Genomic DNA, 19,965 nt, shown 5'->3' on the forward strand with positions numbered 1-19,965 from the left:
GGGGATTTTTAAATTTGAAATTTTTAAAATGAATACAATAAAATCACGTCAACAAACAAGAAATTAGTGGCCGATAGCTGTGTGTATATTTTCAACGGGGGTATACATGACATGCACGGACCACGGAGCTATAGCCATATACCTATGCCTCTCCATATGTATTACACAAGCGTTTTTGTGAAAACATCGCCGTTGTCATCGTCGTTTGTCTGCGCTGTATCTGTTGCCCGGGCAGCTTTAAACCGGATCTTTGGTTTGAAAGTACATTCACTTTGCGTCGTCGCCGTCGTCGCAGCATTGCAGCAGCAGCAGCAGCAGCAGAAGCATAAGTCCAGGCCAGGCCCCAAAGATCCGCACAGTCATATCCATATCCATAGGCTCTGGCTCTCAAAGATCTGCGAGCAAAACTCTTGGCTCCCAGCTCCGGCAAACAGCCTTCAAATGACTCGGCTTGGCCCGCCTGGGTTGGAATGGCCCGACTCTCTATGGTCTGCACATGTGCATAGTTCAAATAACTTGGTCAAGTTGACAAGATCAACGGAGCGAGTGTTACCAAGCGGCAGCAGCCAAAGTCGGGTCTGGTTGCAGAGCGGGGAACACCCCCCACCCTACCTACACCATCGTGCATTCGGGCCAAATCAAATACTCGCAGCAACAACACAAAATCTATAATAAAAAACAGGTTAACAAATGTTGCCGCAACGCTGACGTCGACGCAGCCCATAGCGTCGGAAGAAACTTGTTTTCCTTTCCTATGCGGCTCCGGGTCTCAAATCTCAAATCTCGGGCCCCTGGTCTCCGATCTCCGATCTCCGGTCTCAAAACGACGTCAAAGCCGGCTTACGACAATCAACTTACATTCACTTCTCGAAGCCCCAAAGAGCGTGAAAGTTTCACTAAGAGCACGCGTTTCGGGAGAGAGTCGGATGCTATCGCGCATTCGGGATTCGGATTCAAAGCCGGCTAGCCCGCATGTTACACAGTATCAAGGGTAGATTGGTGGCCAAGAACCATGGGAATACAATATCTGAAATGCATGGTACAAGGCTTCAGTTACAACTACCCCAAACACGTTAAGAAGTCAATAAATTCAATTAAACTATAGCAAATGTAACATAAGGTATGTGATTAGTTGACCTTTGGGAACGAAATATCAACAACCCCAAACGTTTCTTATAGATTAACGAATCAATAACACGATTAACACAGGATATTAAAGATACGAAATTTTTTTGTAACGTTCTTTTCAAATTGGAAGATAGACATACTAAAAATATCTTTAAGATTTCTGCTTTTGATTGAGAATTACTATGTAAAACAGTATTTATTCTAAACATGTATATTCTCTTTTTGATGAGGAAACATCAATAAATCATATCCTAATTTAACATTTTTAATTTTATTTTTAAATTACAAAAAGTATCAATTGTTCGAGGTTTTCTGTATAAAATTCTGAAATTGCCGGCATTATAAACGCAGAGAGAGAGAGAGAGACAAAGAGATAGACGGAAAGAGAGCTCTATACGTGCGGAAGAGAGACAGAGCGTTGCAGAGTAAAAGAGAGCGACAGAGCAGCGGCAGCGACGTCAGCAGAGGGCTGACGTTTCGATTCGTTCGTTCGCATTCACAAGAATTTCACCGACATTTAGTTTAGTACCGTTTTTGGCTGCAGTCGCACTACGGACAGTTTATTCTAATTGTGTGCTACCATCCCATACATCCAAACATACAAATATTATTGCTAAAGTTAACGATATTAACTACACATATTAAATGCTATTATACACGGGCCGAGCAAAGCCATTTCAAAAGCGGTTTACTGCCCATCCACACACAAAACACATCAAAAAATTCAATTAAATCAATTGAAATCGTAATCGAGTCCAAAACACAGTACAGCGAAAAGAAAAATCAAATAAACTTAAATTATATGGTTATCAACGTTGAATCTAAACATACATATAATAACTATTTTCTATGAAAATCGAGTGTTTCGTTTCCGAATCGGGAAAAAGTTAATAATTCAATTAATGTTAACGCCAAATATAATCCGACGAGAAAAACGCATGCAACAAGTTAAATCCAGCCGACAGTTGTAAACCAAGTTAGATCCGTACACAGATACACCCCAAATACCACACAACCAATACGAATGAATGCCCGGTATACACATACAAACGCAAAAGTCACACACACACACACGCACGCAGACTATAACAATGTCAAGTGAAAACATTCTCTGGAAGCAACAGGTTTCCCCTTAATAAGTGTTATAAAGAAGCAACCAACAGTCATCACCCAGAACTGTTCGTTACGGAAAAAAGTAAAGTAAAAAATAAAAGAGAAAGAGAGGTAGAAGAGAGCACGAGGAGTAAAGAAGATAAAGTATAAAGAAAGAGAAAGAGCGGAGAAAGAGCCACCTTTCAGTCAGCAAAATCGTATGAAAATAATAGTATAATACCATAAACTACAAAAATTATAAGAAGACAGTTCTTAAGTGGGTTAAAGTAGAAAAATTAGTGTGACTGCAACCGAGTGGAACCGAATTAAACCAAACCCCATACCATACCATACCATCCCCGAACCGCAAAACAAAAAGCAACTAAAAGAGTTCTTAGAGCGCATCTGACTAGCGCCAACCCCAAAGAACCATGGAATTCTACGATGGCGACCTCAAAGATATATGGGACTCCGACTTAGATCCGGTAAGTGTTCGAATTACCACTCCAGAGCACAAATAAAATGCGAAAAGCAACTTGTACCCCCATATTATATCAGTCAGAACAGAACCATTGATACTTGAGGCCTTTTATTACAGCAGGTATGCTTGATATGGGCTATACGAGTATGTGAAAGTTAAAGCCGACAACTCGAACGCAACGATAAGAAAATGTCCGAGATATACATAGGTAGCTCTTATATATATATATTATAGCTCACTAAATTTTATGTGGCAATGCCGCAACTAAACTTGCTGAACCCCTTGAACTTCGATCTTTGACTAGAGAGACATCTTCAATACGATTATTAAGTCATTTCGGTATACATTTTAAACATGCAAGAGTCGTGCTTCCACGAAACGAAATTGCATTTTAAAAAATCTAAGGAAAAACACTTTAATGACCCACATTAAGCTTATCAGTTGGGGAGAAAAACGTGAACATATTCATGAGCTGAATTCTAAGTACGATGATCGATTTCAGAAGGGAAAAATGAAAATGAAGAAACGAATTTCGATCTCAGGGTCCCACGGAATTTAGCCAGTTTTCTTTTCTTTCTCTGCATATTAAGTGGTTCGCATTTATATGTATGTATATGCGATCACCTGAGAGAATACCGATCACCGACAAACTGGCCTACGATCAAACCTGTCCCAAGCCACCTCATAAAAATGTCCGCTCACCGCACCACCAAAATCCGAATGTAAAAAAAAAAAAAAAATAACCGTATAGTGAAAAGAAAAAAACCAGAATCTAATCGAACTGCCCGGCTTCCAGACATCAGACACCGTAATATACAACACACCCAGAATCACAGTTTTGGTTTCATTTTCGTGGAGGACGTTCTTGGATTGCCGAACCCAATGGCATTACTCAACAGAAAAAAAAAAAAAACTTTGCCAAATAGATACGTACCGAATCAAACAAACCCTCTAGTGCCGAAAGGAAAAGGCAGCTTTCAAGGCTTTTTATCTTGGCAGTTACGTGCTCGTTGTGGGAGAAAGACAATTTTTAGTGACTTTTTGTGTTCGAATATATCAATTTACATGGTTTTTTGATAAGCGACAGCGACTATATCTGGCATTCAGGAAACATTTCTGTTCATAACTTAGAAGTTTCGCTGTCCTACAAAGTTGTTTTGTGTCGCTTGGCGATAATGATAATTGAAGTTTTCCAAGAAATTAAAAGAAATTTATCATTAGCGAACGATTTCTGTTTCGGTTGTTCTGTGCTCGTAGTTCCATTCACTATCACCCCCGCAGCTCGAAATACTCGTACTGCAATCGTGAATTGTTTCAATATAATGAAATGAGCATGTGAGTGCCGGGTTGAGCTTCATTTGCGGAGTACTCATAGATGGAGATGCCGTCGTCTATTGCTTATCGCTGCGGAAACAGTAATGAATATATGTCGTCCGCCCGTCCATTCAGCCCAAGTCCGTTCGTCTCACTTGTTCTTGCTGTTGTACACGGTAAAAAAGCAGATCCAAATCAAATTAAGTAGATACTTACAATAATTGTATTAGTTTCAGTTAATAACGTCGGTTTTTATCCTAGTTAGTGATCTTTTCTTGGAAATGGTCCGGTTTCAAATCCTAAGGCGGCACTATGAATTTGAAAACAAATATGTATTCTATTCTTTATATACCCTATAAATTATAATAATATGTTTCATAAATTTCCGCTCTGTGTAGAGGAAGCTCTGCTGGGCGAGCACAAAAGAAAAGAATCTATTACGGTTTGGGAGGAGGACACATGTGGAGTTGATAAGAGGCTGCTATCAGCTGGTCTAAATGCAAAGTAATGACTTTTTTTGCCTGCTGCTGCTGCTGCGGCTGCACTTTGCAGCTAGTCAAATAGAGTAGAGTATGGCTCGTCAGTGTCATTACTATTGGGAGATAATAAATGCGCGCCGGCGACTACTCGACTTGTAGACAATGTAGCCGGAGGGACAGAAATAGGCCCAATGCCCGGGAAAATGCGCGTGCAGTTTTTATTGGTTTTGTTGCATTTGTTGCGTTTTGTTTTTTTCCCGCCGTAAGCGGTACAATGTACCCGTACCCGGGGCGTGCGCTCAATTACCTCATAAGTATCTCAAATGCCTGTGTGTGCCCATAACAAGAAATTATCGGTTTCTGTGGGAAGTCGCCGCCCAAATACCCTGGGAAGTGAGATCAAGATCGCGGTTAGATAGCTGAATTCCTTGAAAGATCCGATCCAAAAGCGTTTGTTTTGTTAGCCCAAGCCTATCAGCATTCTATTTTGGCATTATTTTAATAATATAAACTATCATTCTAAAGTCTCTTCAAGCATATCAACAATCTTATCTCACAGTATTTTGTAACCAAAAAATAAAGCAAAAACAAAAAAAGTCAACTTGCGCCCAGATAAGGCCTGAAATGCCCAATTTTGATTAGCCTTAGCGCACCATTTTCCACTTAAACTGTTGACAAAAAAAATAAAAAATAATAATAATAAATAAATAATAATTATGATGCCATGGGATTTTTTTGTTCTTGCGTTAAACCAAAACAAAAAACCAAAAATAATGACTTGACGGGTCGATAATCAATTTTATTAAATTGGCAAGAGGCTTCAGAAAGGCAACAAATGGGAAAGTCCCAGTTGGGGTTAGCTGGTCTTCAGAGAGACCTGCGATAATGTCACGTGCCCTGCATTTCCGAGATTCCGATCGGTGTTATCAAGAAATCCCCAACCATTTCATTCAGAGAGATCTTGGAGTGGTTCCCCTGACTATCAGTATCAGTTGGTAGCAATGAAGAGTTGACACAGCAGATTCTGTAAAGCTCTAGAAAAACACACGCATACCATATATATTCGCGATCGGGGGAATTCTGTGAAAATCGATTGGCGGTGGAAAAACCAACAACATTACTTACGATGATCTCTGTGTAACTGGCTATTCAATTTACGAAGAATACAGCTTATGGGGCAAACAATAAACAATTCATTTCCAGTGCAAATACAAATATCAATGTTTCAGCTTAACGACTTTCGATTCTGGTCCAGCCTTGATAAGAAAATACAAAATGAAATTATTTCTGTTCAGCGCTAAAATTACTGCTGAAATTTTCACATTTCGTTGATAAGAGAAGCGAGCACATGGAAACAGAATGCCTAATTAATGCGGATTTAGAAACGAGCTTATCTTCTCAATAGCCAAGTAGAATTCGCGCACTCATATATAGGCTAGTATGTGAGAAAGGGTTGTGGCTCGAAAGAAAGCGAAAACAAAGCTAAGCTTCGAACTAAACGTTCTCAAGATCGTCGCAGAGCTGGCCTCGAACAAGAAGAAGCTCTGCAGTCGAAACCGTAGACTGCCGGAAAAGATTGCCTTGGGCAAAATAAATTGCATTCGCCTTCAGAGAAGAATGCTGACCAAAGTCGAAAACCATCGACTTTCCGAAATGATTTCGTTGGCCAAAACGGAAAGAGTGAGAGGTTAAGAGTTAAAGACCGAAGCGGGGAAAAAGTGCAGCATTAACAAGAAGACCAGAAGTCAGCAACTTTTCACCACTTCCATTGAGATACAAGCGAATATATATTTCTGACATTTCTAGAGCTATTCTTTTTTTTTTTTTTTTTGTGGGCCAACTTTCGCTTATATAAGCAAAATATACAAAGGTGGCGGGGGCGCGGGGCATGCATAATGGTATTAGCAATTTCTTTTCGCCCAATTCGATACCCTATATGGCCTGTTGCCTGGCCATCGAATGCAAATGTGCATTTCGTTGAGGTTAGACTGAGATTTTCTAACGGCCAAATGCATGTGGCTCGCTACTTAAAATGCACACGAGAATACTACTACCAAACTCCAGCGAGCAAGAAACGGAAATCAGTAAAACGTGCTTGGCAACAGGCTGTGTCGGCATTTTGTTAACTTCGATAGCTCAGAGTCTTGACTCTCGGGAGCATATTTGAATAACTAGTTCGAGCTATGCACGTTAGATACTTTCAATATGGTCTATCCAATCGTCTGTATATCTCGCATATCGCGTATACGCCGCGTTGTTCGGCTATACGCCGCTGTACAGCGTATTGTGTATTGCTTAACTTTGACATTTCCAATGAGCCGGAGCGTTGCAATCTGCAAAACAGGTTAAAGCACAAAGCGAATGCAAAGAAACCCAGCGACGACTATTGCAAATTTAGCTCGCTCCAGCGACACAATTTCTATGCCAAAAGTCCAAACATATGGCGAGCCAGCGAAAGAGCAAAAAAAAACACAAAAAAAACAAAACCGAGGCAGAAAAAAAAGCGCGCATAATTAAATTTGTGCCCCCACACACATAGTATTGGTTTACATGTGCGCCAGTCTCAATGGCTCCACTCTCTCTATTTCTCTATTTCCCTCTCTCTGTAGATATATATATATATATATAGTTTCCCATTCATGTCGGCCATTCATGCGGACTTACACGCGCTGCGCGTTGCAGGATGCGCAGCCGTAGTGTCCACGCGGAAAATCCACTCTTAGCTTGCTCTTTTCGACCGGGCTTAGTCTACTTGCGGTAGCTGCTCTCTTTTGGCCAAAAGAGTGGGCGGCCTTTGGGCCATTTGGCCAGCTGTTCGCGCTTTGTTTTGTTGACGTCAATGTCAGGATGTCGAAGGAGTTGACTTGTGGCCAAAGCCCCGAAGAGCGTGAATTATTCATGGACCCGCTCGGAAGTTACAATATGTTACAGCGCACCCCCTCTCCCCACTCATGAAGGGAGGGGTTTGGGGGATTGGGAAGCTGGGAAACTGGGAAACTGGGCGTGGGCGCTGCAGCATATTGCCAGTGCTAATGAAGTGCTACACGATAAGTGTAACAGCAGGCAACAGGCAACAAGGAAGCAACAGTTAGCTGCTTCTTGTGGGCGGAGAAGCAATGGATGTAGCATTTAAGCAGGGATTAGGGAGCGGGGTTCCAGGAGACCACCCTCGGATTGGACATTTTATCTGGCACCAGGCGAGTAAGCGATAATCACTGTAGTTTTCAAGGACTTAAGATTAATGTTTAATTGCTCAAAATAGAATTATTCAAAAAACGATATTTTTTGAGCCTAAGAAATAACAGAAATTTTGCTTTCGAAATTTCTTAACAGATTTCTTCGATGTATAAATTTCTTAACAGATTTCTTCGATGTATAAATTTCTTAACAGATTTCTTCGATGTATAAATTTCTTAACAGATTTCTTAGATGTATAAAATCACTTACTATAATTTTGTAATTATTAAAACCTTTAAAGAAAGGCCATTGAAGGCCGAGACCTTTTATTTATTTGCACTCCGTTTTAAAAAGTTATTTGTGTACCCTTTGACCTTAAGACCTTTTAAAGATGTTTTTGGAGAGTTTTCTTCTGTTACCGTAATTCTGTAATTCTGGCAACCATATGGACCTTAGGGTTCATTTGGAAAAGTTAAGGGAGAGTGCTTACAGCTGACAATCTCTGCAATGAATTTAAGAGAATTTCTATGATGAAGAAACTAGAATAAATGTCATAAAGTACCCTTTTGCAATTTTAAAGTAATATTATAAAAATATAAAATAAAAATATATAATAATAAAAATAAAAAAGGCCAACTGACGTAAGATGATATTTTTAGCAAACCCAAAATAGAGTGCACTAATCGGATTCACCAGAAACCCCAATCTTCACTCCATCAAAATCCATTAGAGTGTCATAAGTTAGGGCCTAGAATTCAGTAATTACCCGGCGACAGGCACATTTTTCAAGCATTATCTTTCCGAGAAGCCTTGAAAGTGAATTCATTATGGGCTCTCCAATAAGGTCGCCCAGCTCTCTGACTCATCCGCGCATTGCCAAATTGGTTATGTCTGCTTTGCATATATGCAGATGTACGATTTTGGCTTTTCGACGCTCGCCAGCGATTTTGTGAAAGGCATTAGACGGTCTCGAAGGCTGAGACTTGGCAGATCCCCGTTGAGCACCCACTATCCCAATGATGAACCATCTGTGGGGCATGAGGATTTTAGCGAAGATTCTGCAGTTTTTAACCACCTTGGGCACCGCCTATTCGCATTTTTCGCCCAGTATGTTTTTTGGTTACTTTCACAGTGATTTCCGTTTGGCAAATTGTTCATGTGTACGTCAGACGCGCTGCTTACGTACTTTCATCGCAAAAAAAAAAGCGCACAAACATATGGTGGTGATAAGCTAAGCCCGCAATGTACACCCACCCATCCGCCCTATTCTCCCTTTCGCCAGCTATTTTTATACATATTAGGTTATATTTATAACCATCACTACGTCATGGAAGTCTCAAAGACACTCTAACTGTGCATTGGAGGCTGCAACATGGCGGCTACGTAATATGAGTGAGTTCATTGCGCGTTCTGATTTTTAGCCGTTTTGAAGTCGTCGGATTCTTTGGCCGGCATTCCTCCTGGCCAATTTCGCACTTTCTTTTCAAGGCAAAAGCAGAGGCATTTCGACGATGGCCATTTACATCGTAGCCCCATTACCATTTACCACGCTCACGAAAAACGAAACCGTAGCAATTTTTCAAGTTAAAAGGCAGTTCAGTATCCGTGTTTTTGTGTTTTATTTTTTTTCGCTTCGTATTTTTTTTTTTTTGTTTTTTTTTTTTTTGGTTTCTGCTCTTTTTGAATTGTGGGAGCACCTTTCACTTTACCAACACTCCAGCGCCGAATGATGCAGCCTGGGCATAAAAATTGGAAAGAAATAAAGACTCGGCTAAAAAATGCTGTGCACAACACAAAGAAAAGGCGATACATACATAATGATCGGCACGCACACGACTGCAGTTTTATAAATGTGAAAGGTTTTCGCTTGCTGCAACATTATTTAATCAATCCAAATTGTGGAGCAAGCGAAAAAAAAAAAAGCAAAATCGAAAAAATGTATAGACAAAACAGCCAGAAAAGGCAAAAGTAAAGCCCAATGAAAATATACAGAGGTAAAAAGAAAGAAGAAAGAGGAGAAACCAAGCCAAACTATGTATAACCAGTTTAATTATTTTTATGAAATTGTATGGTTTGTGGCTCTTTTTTTCACCCTTTCTTGGCGTTTTTTTTTTTTTTTTTTTTCTCCGGGAAGACCGATACGAAGACTGGAAATTTGAATAAGATTGTATAATGGGTAAAACGAAAGACAGGGGGGGACGAGGCAACACCAACACCCATGTGTGTATGCTAATTTAATGCCGTAAGATAAAGAAAACCCCTTCGGCGGCTATTTCGATTTGATTCCACCTTAATCGTTTCCAAAGTGGCTGCCTGATTGGGATCCCAAGTGACGAGTGCGAGAAACCCGCAGAACAATTCTCTGCACGTGACATTCGAGCGGAGCAACAGGTTTTCATTTTCTTATTTTTTTTATTTTTTTTTTTATTTTTTTTGTGAATCGCCAATGAAATGGGGTCAAATGACTGCATTTCACGCAGGCTCCACCGCCGATGGTTAGGCAATCGAATCGATTGCCCGGCCAAGTCAAGTCAAGTCGAGCTTAGCCGCATTCAAGCGGTTTTTGTGGCCCAAGAGCCACTCCAGCTCCATCTTCAGCTCCAACTTGAGCTCCAAGTCGAGCATCGCACCACACACCACACCACACACCACACCACACCACATCGCTTTCCACTTGAGAAGGCGCCCTTAGCCATTTCACCGGTGGTGCCGCGCTTTCATTGGAACACACAAATCGGAGAAGTGGCGTTGGTTCGGAGGCAAAAACCCACCTGGAACGTTCAACAAACGGTGCTACAGGTGCACCATGAGAAATATTTTCAAGCTAAGCTGCAGTAGCTATAGGATTGCGTAATATTAGATCGTAATATCACAGATGGCTTATATGTTGATTCCAAAAATCAAATTAAAATGTTGGGGAAATGGTAGACTTTAAATAAAAGTGATACATTATTGTACTATTAGACCGCAATGTCCATATTTACCTAGTGATTTACACATTTTCCGGGCAAGGTCGTTGTGGCATATTAAACGATCTTCGTTTGGGTCTCACCATAGTATAATGCTTTGGATTTAAGTTAGAAACTGATAAGATTTGCGATCGAATTGACATAAATAGAATTTAAAATAAACAAAAGCTATCTTAGCACTACGATATTGGGCTTTGATTTGGCATGACTAAAGATTAGATACGACGATGACCATTGCAAAGGGGCAGTGTGCATTTTCGCTCAGTGTAATACCCCACCTCCGGAACACGATGCCCCCACCTGATCCGCAGCAGCTAACAAAAGAGGTAGCAAATGCCTGCGAGCATTTTTGCCGTCTTTTTCTGTTGTATTTTTCTCCTGGCTTTCTTCTTTCTTTCATCATCGGCAACATACATATTTGTATACAGACAGCATACATACATACATATGTACATATATTTGTATTTGTACGACTGCCGCCTGGGCATCTGTATTCTGTATCTGTGTGTTCGAATGGAAGTACGTGTGTTTGTCTGTATCTGTGTTGCCCGTTTTGGTAGCATTTTTCAAGAATTGCTAATTCTCAACAATTCCCGAGGTTCGTTGAACTCATCATAAACACACACACACACACACACACACACTGGGCACGCACACTCACATTTTATTTACGCTTCTCGCTGCTTATAAGTAGTATACTGTATACTATATATACCATACTGCTTGCTGATTCTTGGCCCGATGTGCGGAGACGGCTAAAATGCGGAGAAAGCACTTGTGTATTTGTGTTTTAATGCACTGTCCAATGAAATGTACAACAACAGCAACGAAATGCGAGGGACGGCCCACGAGTATTAGCATAATGGGCGGATCATTAATTCTCGGTTATTCCATACTTTCGTTGGCTTTCAGAATGTACGAATTACAGTAAACATCGACGGCGGTTTTTTGGTCAAGAGAAACTTTGACTATTATAGCACTTTCTTTGGCCCTTTGCCATTTTTGGCTAATTACTGAAAACGTTATTAGCACTTCACCGTAAAATATTAAAGAAACTCCTTACAATGCGGTAAAAATAAATATCTCGTAAGGTATTAAAACTTGTAATTACGTATAAATACATAAACGACAGGGGCTAATTTATGGTTTAAGGTATTTACGTTGAAATACATCAGTTAATACTGCTGCTACTTGGCAATTATCGGTTTTACTTCGAATTTACAGTGCTAACATTATGTACTTAGCGTCAAATTCGTATATAATTATAATCTGTTTTTGGAAAAACATAAAGTCTTGCATTTTTTAAAAAATGCACATTTTTGTTTTTTTTTTTCACAATCGAGCTTAACAAATTACGTTCAGTGATTTGTGAGCTACATGAAAAATACATTTTATTGTTTATTAGGTAATCCGCAATAATAGAAAAAATAGAGAGCTACAGCTCACAACTGGAATTTTTTATGATTTTTATAGAAATTTATTTTAATATACATAGAGAAAAAGGAATTTGTATTTTGGAGATATTCGAATATCATACATTTAATATGCGAACAACAAAGTTATAGTAACATCTTTAAGCTATAAATTAATTAAATTAACTATGAGCATAGAGCACGTTGATCTTGACACTTTTGCGTTGATAAAAACCCATCGAACCACCCTCGTTCGAAACTGCGAGTGGAGCATAATTATTCCGAATTCCTTCAAATGCATGCGTGCAAACGGTAATCAATGTTTGGACTCACGGTATGTTCCTTCTACGGTAGATTTCGTGGAGGAACCCGAAGAATTCGTTTAACCAAAGACCCACAAAGAACCGGGAAGAATCGTACCTGCCTACATACATATGTACGTATTTATGTACATGCGTGCGTATGTATTTATCCGTACGACGTTCCCTTTATTTTTATGGCCAAAACTGGATTCCACTTGGCCTGGCTTAGAATGTGAACTTTGGTGAGGTGGGGCTCGGCTGGGATTTTACATACAAATGTGTTTTTAAAGCGTAATTACATGCACTTCTTTATCGCAGACAGACAGACAGACAGTCACTCTGGTGTATATGTAAGTAGTTGTATCCATGTGCATATTTGCCACAAAATGCCACCTCCAAATGGGTCAGCAATTTATTGCCGTAGATTGCGGGCGACAATTAAGCGAATCCAGTCCGAAAATCTGGCACATTCGGGATTACATCATCGGGCGGGCTTTAGCTTCAAAATAAATATGTTCTGGAGCTGTTTTTGGATCTTCGGGCTTTTTGGCGGCAAATAGAATAGAATTGAATAGAATACACGGCTAACTTGTTTGGATTATTTGTGCTGCACTCTGATCGTGATTGTGAGTGATTTGCAAGGTTGGTTTTTGCGCTCATCTCGGCATCAAAAACACTTAACACTGGCCCTGTTCATTATAATTAATTACACTCTTGCAAACACCGCTCCACGCGACTTTTAATTTAAATTTGTGCCAACCATTTGCCAACCGCCAACCACTTGCCCCAAAACTCGATTGACGACTCTAATGGAACCAGGGGCAATGACCGTTGAGTGCTTTTGACGGGTCCTTTAGGAAAATCCCGATAAATCCTATTTCTGCAATGATATATCGAAACTCTTTTGCAACTCTGTGCAAGAAACGATAGAACTTTATTTTTTCATCAGAAGATTGTTTTTTTTTTGTATCATGCTACCTGTTAGCTTTCTAAAAGTTAAGATTCTGTTGTTTCCTTAAGTCAGCCAAACATTCCTCTTGTCGCAGCCCCATAAAGTTCGAGTACCAATTACCCAACCTAGAAGCAAATACCTGCTACCCCACCTAGGCTAGGCTAGAAAAATTCCCACCACTGATTTGCGGGTCCCCAAAAATTATGACTTAACGATTGATAACTTCAAAATGGTTCCCTCCACTGATTGTCCGGGCCAACAAAAATTATTTCAAGGGTACGTCCGAATCGGCGAGCGTGGTCGATGGTAAAATGTCTTCTGATAAGATTGACAACAAAAATATATTGCATAGCCACCATATGCAGGGGCCGTTCGGGATCTGCGCTATATATATATATTCATATATGTACTTCTCAAATCAAATCAAATGAAATCAGTTTTTTTATACAATATACTTCATTTTTTGAGCTATCTGCATGGCCCGAGTGGCCGCGTTGCGTTTTGGGTGTGCGATTCTCGTGTGATTTTGCCATAGGTCGTATATATGTATGTAGGTATAAATAGGTAGGTAGAGCAGATGTACTTTTGTTTTTCGCATTCAGTTTTTGTGTTTTAATTATATAAGCGTGCTATCGCTGTGCAGCACGACTATGAATGACTTTTGTACATTAACTAATTGCAAACCATTTGTTTGTTCCCATTTTGCACTGTTACAGGAATCCTTGAAAATCAGCCCCGATCACGATATGCACGACTGGCTGTTCGATCGGGACGTCAAAGATCCCACCGTCATACTCAACGACAAGCTCATCTCGGATGCCCTGCTCAATGGCACACAGCCGATCAAGACGGAGCACTCCTACAGTCTCAGCAGCGACGTTGACTCCCTGCCCGATTCACCAAAAAGCCTCCAGGCCAAGATCGAGGGTAGGTACCTCAAGAAACCTATAGGCCATAACGTGTTATAATACATTTAATCTAGCAAAGTAAGAGTAAAATGACACTCATCGAAATCGTGCAGGTGGTCAAAGCCATTTAAAGTAAAGAAGGCCAAGTTTAGGAATGGATAACAGTAAAAAGCAGTTACAGGGTCGTACCTAGTTAGACATATCGATTGTCGATGACTGCAGACATGCAAGCAATCATAAATATCATAAAACAGTTTATTAGATGTAGTATGGTGAGCTTTCATGTAATGTAAAATATTAAAATATGAATGCATTACAATGCTAGCACATGCTAGAATGCCCATCAAGGTGGACCTATGCAATTTGAACGATTGCTGATTGAAACAGAGCGATCACCGATAACACGGCCAATTGCATTTAGACGCAGACCGAACAATTTTGTTTTTTTTTTTTTTTTTGTATTATTGAAGGGGTCTGTCTGTAAGCCCCGAATAGCAATCCCAACACAGTTGGCAGTTGGTTAATTTGGGCCATGTAGACAGTGAAAACAACGCTGACAAGAATAACAGTTGAAAAACAGTTTCAGATCCGCTCTGTTCTGTTTCTAGTGTCGCGGTAGCATTTAGCAATTTAACGCAGTACTCGTGCATGAAGTTTTGTACTTTGACGCGATATCAGTTGTTCGTATGTATGACGGCAAACTGTGTATAATTACCCTGCCTGAGTTCTGGGCTTCTCTTTTTTTTCGAGCTGTTATTATTTGTAATTTTATGGAAACTGTACGACAACTGTGTAAATAAAATAAAACGAAAATTTTTTGTTGTGACTGTGCGCTGGGCCAGTTTTACGGACGTGGGCGTCGGGGGGTGGGGCCCAAAGTTTTGCCAGAAAAAATATAAAAAACTGAAACAACAGAATATGAAATGCAAACACAAGTGCAACTCGGCCAATTGACGCGTGCTCAGGCAAAGGAAAGTGATCCGGCGTTTGCTTAGTTACAGACTACAGTCTAAAGAGCCCCAATTCTTGCATAATAATGTGGGTTAGAAGCAATAATATTTGGCCATAATATTTACCCACATATTGCTCTATTTGATTTTGCCCATTGTCTATGGAACAAAAAGGGGGATGGAGCAAATACGGCTGTGAGCTAATTATTTTTGGGAAAATTAACAATTAACTGAGACTAACGGAGACCGATTTTAACTGACGCAAGCCAAAGCAATTAAATATTTTTAAATATAAAAAGATATTTATCAATTATGAAGTTTCAGGTTTTAGGGGCTATAAGCAAAAGTTTGGTTATAATGAAATGAAATGTTAACAGTTTATGTGAAGTTAATTAACAAGTTTATCGAAAGTGTAACTCACATTTTGTGATCACTAATACGCAGTGTTGCTGTGGATTCCGATGACGTGTCCCTTAAGTTGTAATAGCTAACCCTCTTTAACTAAAATCTCTAATGACTTACATATATATGCTTCCCCAGACATGGACGACGAGTGCTTTCCCGCCATTTCACCGAAGACGGCGACCAATGGGCGCGTGACCATCGATCCCAAGTGCCTCACCTTCCACGTCCCGCCCACGCACGCCACGCCCATCAGCCGGCTGAGCAGCAATCCCGCCCTAAACACCTCCGTCGCGGATCTAACACGATCCTCCGGCCTGCAAAGCCTGCAAAGCCTGCAGGCACACCAGCCACACCACGGATCCGGCTCGAGCCACGTGGTGGTGGCCAATCTGGAGCACTTTCAACTACCTCAGCACCTGTACGACAACGACTGCAGCTCCTCGGTGTCGTCGTTGCGGGAAGGCAGCATGTCGCCGGACATTTGCTCCGACATCGAGATCGACGAGTCGGCCATCAAGGATGAGCCCATGTCGCCGGACTCCAGCTGCCCCGCCAGTCCCACTTCTCAAGCGAGCAGCTCGCAGCACCAGCTCAGCCTTAATCTGGCCCACCTGCAGTCGGAAATGTTATTCGAGCCAAAGGTGAGTTCACACAGCATAACTAGGACTCCACCCAAAATGTTTAATTGCCACATTTATTTATGTTTTATATATATTTTTTTGGGAAATGTTTGTCTTGCAGCACTGTGGCCTCCTGCTAACCACCAGCAACAACAGCCTCATAAAGTCCCAGCAGCGCCAGCAGCAAATCCTTGGCCAGGACAATCTGCTGCTGGCCAAGATGGAGATCAAGAGCGAGAAACAGAGCGCCAGCAATAGCTCGGGCAAATCGCATGCCCACGGCTATGGAATCCCGCTGACGCCACCATCCTCCCTGCCCAGCGACGATTCCGAAGGTAACTTGAGTCCGGAACACCTGTTTGCGCCCCTGTCGCCGAACGCAACCGTTTCCATCTCCGTGGCCAATCCAGCCGGCGGTGAGTCATCCGTACGGGTCAGCCGCACCGCTGCCAGCATCACGCGCTCGTCCTCCGGATCCGCATCAGCGTCCGGTTCCAGTTCCAGCTCAACGGTCACCACGACACGGCAGCCGATCCACACGCCGCTGATTAGCTCGCAGCCGGTAAGTTTGTTTAATAGTTATTTTAGGAATAGTTTTGGCCATATGAAAAAACATTGTTTCCGTAAATAAATATCTGTTTCAAGTAAAACGATTACATAGTAGCAAGTAGCTAAAATTAGTCATAGGAAGTGAGAAGAAAATGCCAAAGAATCTTTTTTAAAATCATGAACAATTTATGCTCGTCATTGCGGCGATTTAGCAAGAAATTCATCACTCACTAACTCTTTGGACAATTATGTGGATTTTGCAGAAGGGCTCCACCGGGACGCTGTTGCTGACGGAAGAGGAGAAACGCACTTTGCTGGCCGAAGGGTATCCGATTCCGCAGAAGCTACCTCTAACCAAAGCCGAGGAGAAATCGCTGAAGAAGATTCGACGCAAAATCAAGAATAAAGTAGGTGCAAACTAAACGATGCAGCGTTAGAAATCATATTTATTTATATATCATTTTGCATCATTTTACAGATCTCTGCTCAGGAAAGCCGCCGCAAGAAGAAGGAGTACATGGACCAGCTGGAGAGGCGCGTCGAGATCCTGGTCACCGAAAACCACGACTACAAGAAGCGCCTCGAGGGGCTGGAGGAGACCAATGCCAATCTACTTAGTCAGCTGCACAAACTGCAGGCCCTAGTTAGCAAGCACAATGTGAAAAAGTCCTAAGCACCCGGATTCACATGGACCCCTCGATATCCCCGGGGGGCTTCTGTAGCCGGAATCGTTTCTTGTTTGCCCGCCTTCCTGAGTTTTATATTTTAGATCTATTATTTGTATGTCAATTGAGTTCAGTTCAGTTCAGTTCAATTTAGTTCAGCTTAATGCAGTTTAGTTATTTCGTTTCGATTTAATCAGTCTGGGAGTTTTTGATGAATTTATGCGACGAGGAAACCCTGATGAATTTTTTGTTCGGCTTTTGGATAGCACAAAGCGGTATAACATTCCCCTCCTCACTCCTGCTCCACCGCACCCCCATAATAAATATTCCGCAGGGCCCCAGATGCCCAGAATGCCCATAACTAATATCGTATAAATAATGTGTATGTAATCCTAGCTACTTGTAGGGCCTATATTATAAAGCTATGTATATTAGTCATGCATTCCTGTTATATAAACTTGATCTAGCTTAGGCAAATGACCAGCTGCAGCAACAACCACAATTACAATTACACTTACAAATACGAGAAGCTCAAATGCAGAAGCCAGAAATCCAGAAAGCGTCTAAAGAGAAGCTAAATAATAATATTGTAATTAAACGAAATCAACAGACCAAAAACAAAAACGTAAAAAAACAGCAAAGTAATGAAAACGTTAACGACAACAACAAAAAAAAAATAATAATGAAAGAACGATAGAAAGATGAAAAGAAAGCCGATCGCAAATAGGCTCTGATTGTATATGAAATCCAGATTGGAGTTAAGCCGACAGTTGGAGGCGACATGTACATTATGTTTTAATAATGATTGAATGAATGAATTAACGAAAGACTCCCGGAGCTCAATCTCTGTGCTGTCTTTGGCATGACTCTTGTTCCTTTAAACGATATTTCTCAAAACGAATAACGAAAGCTGACGACGAGATAAAATACCTAAACAATTCCATAATGTAGCTATATAGGAGGATTATGTAACGAACTATGTCTATATGCAGCATTTAAGTTTCTCTTCATCATCTGTTCGCCAGCGGCCGTCCAGTTGGAGTTTCAATAGATGGAAAGCATACGAATTTATAATGGGTATCCGTATCCGTATCCGTATCTGCATCCGTATCCATATCCGTATCCCCAATTCGATTGCGTTCTCCAACTGCCGCGTTGCCTGGCCAATTTAAAACAATTTCCGAGCCAATTATGAAAATGAATTATTGTTTGTTAAGTTTTATATTATAAGACGGCGCTGCACTGACCGAAGGGATATTTTGAGAGTATAACCCAATTTAATCAAATTTCGCAGCAATTATTTTGTTTTTTATGTTTACAATTTGTGTTTTACGTTTTAGTGCAATTTTTTGGCATACATACATATTTATACAGATATTTTTGTATTCTTTTCGCAGCGTTCTGAATGAGTCATTCTAGTTTTTATTAGTTGAATTTATATACACAAAATTACTTAACGGAAATTTCAAGCGTAACCCGTTGATTTCCTATCAAATCGATAATATCTATAAAATATAATTTAGCTATTTCTATGTATGTCTGTGCATGTGTGTATAAATCAAGCGGGCGAAGTTGTGCAATTGTTAGAACATTTTTAAAAGAAAGATATTTAGTAAAAATACGAAAATCAGAAATCGATGTTGAAAATCAAAACGCTCGTGCAATGACAAAAAAAAATTTATTAATAAAGCGTTAAACAAACAAATTGAAGACAACATGAAATATACATTATGATATATTTATATATACAAGTATGAATAATGTACGACTATTTACTATTTTTTGGCTATAGCATTTTAAACGCATATATTGTATGTTTAACGTTGAAAATGAAAAAAAAAACAAAACAAGAAAAAACATCCAAAAAAATTGTAAAACTTTTATGATTGGTTGCTGTAATTTGGCAAAAGTAAAAGTGCAATTCCAAATAAAATTCAAACAACCATACAAACAGCGGGAATCTGGTACTTTCAATTATTATTATCTAAGGGAAAACTATCCTTTTTTTCAGGAATGTAAAATGGTTTTTCACTTAAAGGCGGAAAAATAAAAATAATGTTTTCCAGCAGTGGTGATTAATATGGTTGATTCTTACTGATGTTATCTTTCAAAATAAAATTTAAATAAAACTAGTAAATTATTTTTTGTTCCTATTTTAAATTATTATTTATGAAACATCGATATATAAAAAGAAGGAAAGACGTCAGTGTGACATTTTGATTATCAGATACCAGTTACTCAGCTCTTGGAAATGCGAACGTAAATTAGATATTGGTGAATAAAATAAGAAAACAATTTAAAATTGTTCAAAATTGGAAGCGTGGCAGTTTTGGGCTGCTTGTGGACGTAATAGCGGGCGTGGCAAAAAGTTTTTGGCAAACCGATAGAAATTTACAAGACTAATAAAAATATGAAAAAATATCACATGGCATTTTGTGTGAATGTGGCATTTTAAATTTTTTTTTTGCCAAATCGATAGACGTTTACAAGGCTAATATGAAAAATATATCAAAACATTAAAAAAATAGGTAGAGAAAAATCCCCACTTGAATCGCCCGCCTA

General features: G+C 40.1%; 2 protein-coding genes across 3 annotated transcripts; one reads left to right on the forward strand and one right to left on the reverse strand.

The window, feature by feature from the left end:
- Positions 1 to 63: 63 nt before the first annotated feature.
- LOC120284756 lies at positions 64 to 1,126 on the reverse strand. Its single transcript, XM_039293409.2, has 2 exons — positions 554 to 1,126; positions 64 to 490 (listed from the first exon to the last, which is right to left on the reverse strand). Exons 1-2 carry the CDS (start codon positions 722 to 724, stop codon positions 143 to 145), a joined length of 519 nt encoding a protein of 172 aa, XP_039149343.1. The 5' UTR covers positions 725 to 1,126; the 3' UTR covers positions 64 to 142.
- Positions 1,127 to 1,602: 476 nt separating this feature from the next.
- Positions 1,603 to 19,363, forward strand: LOC6738160 (cyclic AMP response element-binding protein A). 2 transcript variants are annotated; one of them, XM_002084937.4, is made up of 6 exons: positions 1,603 to 2,705; positions 14,023 to 14,233; positions 15,705 to 16,210; positions 16,311 to 16,751; positions 17,002 to 17,145; positions 17,217 to 19,363. In XM_002084937.4, the coding sequence occupies exons 1-6, from the start codon at positions 2,652 to 2,654 to the stop codon at positions 17,409 to 17,411; spliced, it is 1,551 nt and encodes a 516-aa protein (XP_002084973.1). In that variant the 5' UTR covers positions 1,603 to 2,651; the 3' UTR covers positions 17,412 to 19,363. The 2 variants fall into 2 exon arrangements, with proteins under 2 accessions (XP_002084973.1, XP_016031990.1); XM_016171523.2 differs by lacking the exons at positions 1,603 to 2,705; positions 14,023 to 14,233 and adding an exon at positions 15,611 to 15,644.
- The last annotated feature ends 602 nt before the right edge of the window (positions 19,364 to 19,965 follow it).

This window comes from Drosophila simulans, chromosome 3L, assembly GCF_016746395.2.
Source record: "Drosophila simulans strain w501 chromosome 3L, Prin_Dsim_3.1, whole genome shotgun sequence".
Classification (NCBI taxonomy): domain Eukaryota; kingdom Metazoa; phylum Arthropoda; class Insecta; order Diptera; family Drosophilidae; genus Drosophila; species Drosophila simulans.

Coding starts and splice junctions, on each gene's coding strand:
- LOC120284756 (XM_039293409.2), bottom strand. CDS start 724: ATGGGCTGCGTCGACGTCAGCGTTGCGGCAACATTTGTTAACCTGTTT. Junction 491..553: donor ACTTTGGCTGCTGCCGCTTG/GTAACACTCGCT, acceptor GCACATGTGCAG/ACCATAGAGAGTCGGGCCAT.
- LOC6738160 (XM_002084937.4), top strand. CDS start 2,652: ATGGAATTCTACGATGGCGACCTCAAAGATATATGGGACTCCGACTTA. Junction 2,706..14,022: donor GGGACTCCGACTTAGATCCG/GTAAGTGTTCGA, acceptor GCACTGTTACAG/GAATCCTTGAAAATCAGCCC. Junction 16,211..16,310: donor AAATGTTATTCGAGCCAAAG/GTGAGTTCACAC, acceptor TTTGTCTTGCAG/CACTGTGGCCTCCTGCTAAC.